We start from the raw sequence: 2,665 nt of genomic DNA on the forward strand, positions 1-2,665 counted from the left end.
TCTCCACCGCCTCCTGCCAGCTCTGCCCCGGGGCTGAGCCCTGCGCCGGCACCGCTCAGGGGCACCGCTCAGGGGCTCACCCGGGCAGAAGAAGCCATCTGGGAACTGGGCTCTCCCTGGCCTCCATTGCGTCCTTCATGTAGGCCAACACAACCACTCCTGACCCCCATGGTACCCGTCAGGATGCAATCCTGGTCTCCCACCTCAATGGTCTCTTCTACCCACCTCCCATCCAGCCGAGCTCAACGTTACAGAAACAGATGTAACACCGTGAACATAAAAAGCAACAGAAAATTCACCAAAAAGGCCACAAGCACCTTCTCTAACCTCAGAACAGAGCCAGGCTCAACATGCAGCATCAGCTGTGTTGGGAAAAGTAGGGTGCAAAGCTCAAAGCATTGCAAAAAGAGAAAACAGAAGGATTTTACCAGCTTGGTTTATTATATTGCCTCTAATTTTGGTTTACTTGTTTTATAACCAGATGCTGATCCCAGCCTTTGCAGAACACCAGCCCCCTTTCCCACCCAAAAAACCCCCTGGTTTTAGCAAATAAAACACTTGATTTAGCCTTTAAACTCATCTTCCTCCTAAATCCGACCTCCACGCCTTTCACAATAGCAACATCATATTAGGGCACAACAAGAATAAAGGTTTGGGACCCTCCTCTCCAACAGGGCATCAACCACCAGCTCCATCCCATAGTATCTGACAAGATGCTCCTCCAAGGCACCTTCCAAAAGGACCAAATCCCCAGAACTGAGCTTAAACAGAGCCCCTCGGCCATGGGGAAGGGTGGGGCTCACAGGTAGAGGCAATCAAAGCCCATTAGCAGCATAGCCAAAAACTCTGTACTGAGGGAGGGGACAGGGAAGGATGGGGATTGCATCCCCCGGCTTGCTCAGCGCCATGCTGGAATTGTCTCGCTGGTGATGGCAGACCTGCTCCGCCAGCCCTGTGTGCAGTGGAGTGCTGCCAAATTAATGGGTTTCAGAAGCCTTTGTCCTTTTGCAGGGGGGGAGAATGTGGCACAATGGCGCTCACGGCCCAGGACTCCACTTTGGTGTTTCCCCCCATCCCTCCCCCCTGTTCCCCACAACCCCCATGGCAATACAGAGGCAGGGCAAAGTCTCAGCCCCGTGTTCACAACGGCTCCAACATGGAGACAGCGTGGGAGAAAGGGGCTCTGTGGCAGGGAGCGATCCATGGCTGCCTGCCTGGCACTGGCTTCCCCCACCTCCGGCTCTACTCAGCCCCCTGACAGCAGCAGGGCTAAATGCCCAGAGTAGGAGCAGCGGTGGTTGCCTACCACAAGCGATGCGGAAAGACTCCACTACTCGTGAAAGTTGTAAAGTAGGTATGTAGTTTATTCAGCGCTGAGGCGCATGGGGGATAGCTCCACCAAAGACATGCGCGCCTTGTCGCAAATCCTATCCCTCTATTTGTTCCCCAAAATGTTGCATACACATGAAGTTTCACAATACATTCATTCATATCCATTACCTAGCCCCGCTTTGTATTATAAGTAGCTAAATAGTCCTTCTGTGCCTGCGCAGTGCTCCCTGGTGGTCGTAGGGTGGTCGACAGGATAAAGTAAAACGAGTCTTCATCAGAGTTTAACTTTTCACCTTGTCTCCTTGCGCATGCTCTCTGGTCTCTTGGTCGCAGTCTAAAGGACCAGGACAGTTCCCAGCCTGTTTAGGGACCCGAGCAGTCTCCTTTACCTCTGCAGCCTTGCAGGTATTGTATTCTCTCCTCTCGTTTGGGTTAGCAGTTCCTTCCCCTATCATCACAGCTTTGATCCTCCCATCTTGTCTTTGCAAGCACGGCAAACACTAATCATATATTGTCTGAACAGCTAGTCTTAATGAGTTATTCTTCGATCCCTTTTTAACTTTAAACCCCCCCCATCTCATAGGTGAATCTGTTGGTGCTTGATGACAGACAAGTAGAAAGTCTTCCCGCACTGCGGACACTTCTAAGGCCGCTCGCCGTTGTGGATGCGCTGGTGAGCGTTCAGGGTGGAGCTGCGCTTGAAGCTCTTCCCGCAGTCGCTACACTTGTAGGGCCGCTCATCAGTGTGGACGCACTGGTGGAAGACAAGTTCCGAGCTCCGGCAGAATCTCTTACCGCACTCAGCGCAGGCATACGGCCGCTCACCTGTGTGCATCCGCTGGTGCTTCACCAGGTCCAGTCTCTTGATGAAGCTCTTCCCGCACTTGTGGCACTTGTGGGGACGCTCAGCCTCGTGAGTCCACAGGTGCGTGTAGAGGGTGGAGCTTTGGCTGAAGCTCTTCCCGCACCAGGGGCACTGGTAGGGCCGCTCGCCAGTGTGGATGCGCTGGTGGGTGATGAGGTCTGTACTCTGGCAGAAGCTGATCCCACACTGGGAGCAGGCGTAGGGCCGCTCGTCGCTGTGGGTGTTCTGGTGGTGAATCAGTGCCGAGCTGCTTCTGGAGCTCTTGGTGCAGTGGCCACACTTGTATGGCTTCTCCCCGGTGTGGGTGCGCTGGTGGGTGACAATGACACATTTGAAGGTAAAGCTCTTCCCGCACTCACCGCAACAGTGTGGCTTCTTCCCGGTGTGCATACGCAGGTGGGTGACGAGGGCCGAGGTGTGGTCGAAGCTCTTCCCGCACTGGGAGCACTTGCAGGGCTTCTCCCCGGT

General features: G+C 54.2%; 1 protein-coding gene across 1 annotated transcript; it reads right to left on the reverse strand.

Annotated features, from left to right (window-relative positions):
* Positions 1 to 1,909: 1,909 nt before the first annotated feature.
* LOC104459521 (zinc finger protein 572-like) lies at positions 1,910 to 2,662 on the reverse strand (the record flags this gene model as incomplete). The annotated part of the gene is given in 1 exon segment (XM_010082102.1): positions 1,910 to 2,662. A coding segment is annotated over 1 exon segment (753 nt), but the record flags the coding sequence as incomplete, so codon positions are not given.
* Positions 2,663 to 2,665: the final 3 nt, after the last annotated feature.

The sequence above is a fragment of the Pterocles gutturalis genome, unplaced genomic scaffold (genome assembly GCF_000699245.1).
Source record: "Pterocles gutturalis isolate BGI_N339 unplaced genomic scaffold, ASM69924v1 scaffold14724, whole genome shotgun sequence".
In the NCBI taxonomy this organism is placed as follows: Eukaryota; Metazoa; Chordata; class Aves; order Pterocliformes; family Pteroclidae; genus Pterocles; species Pterocles gutturalis.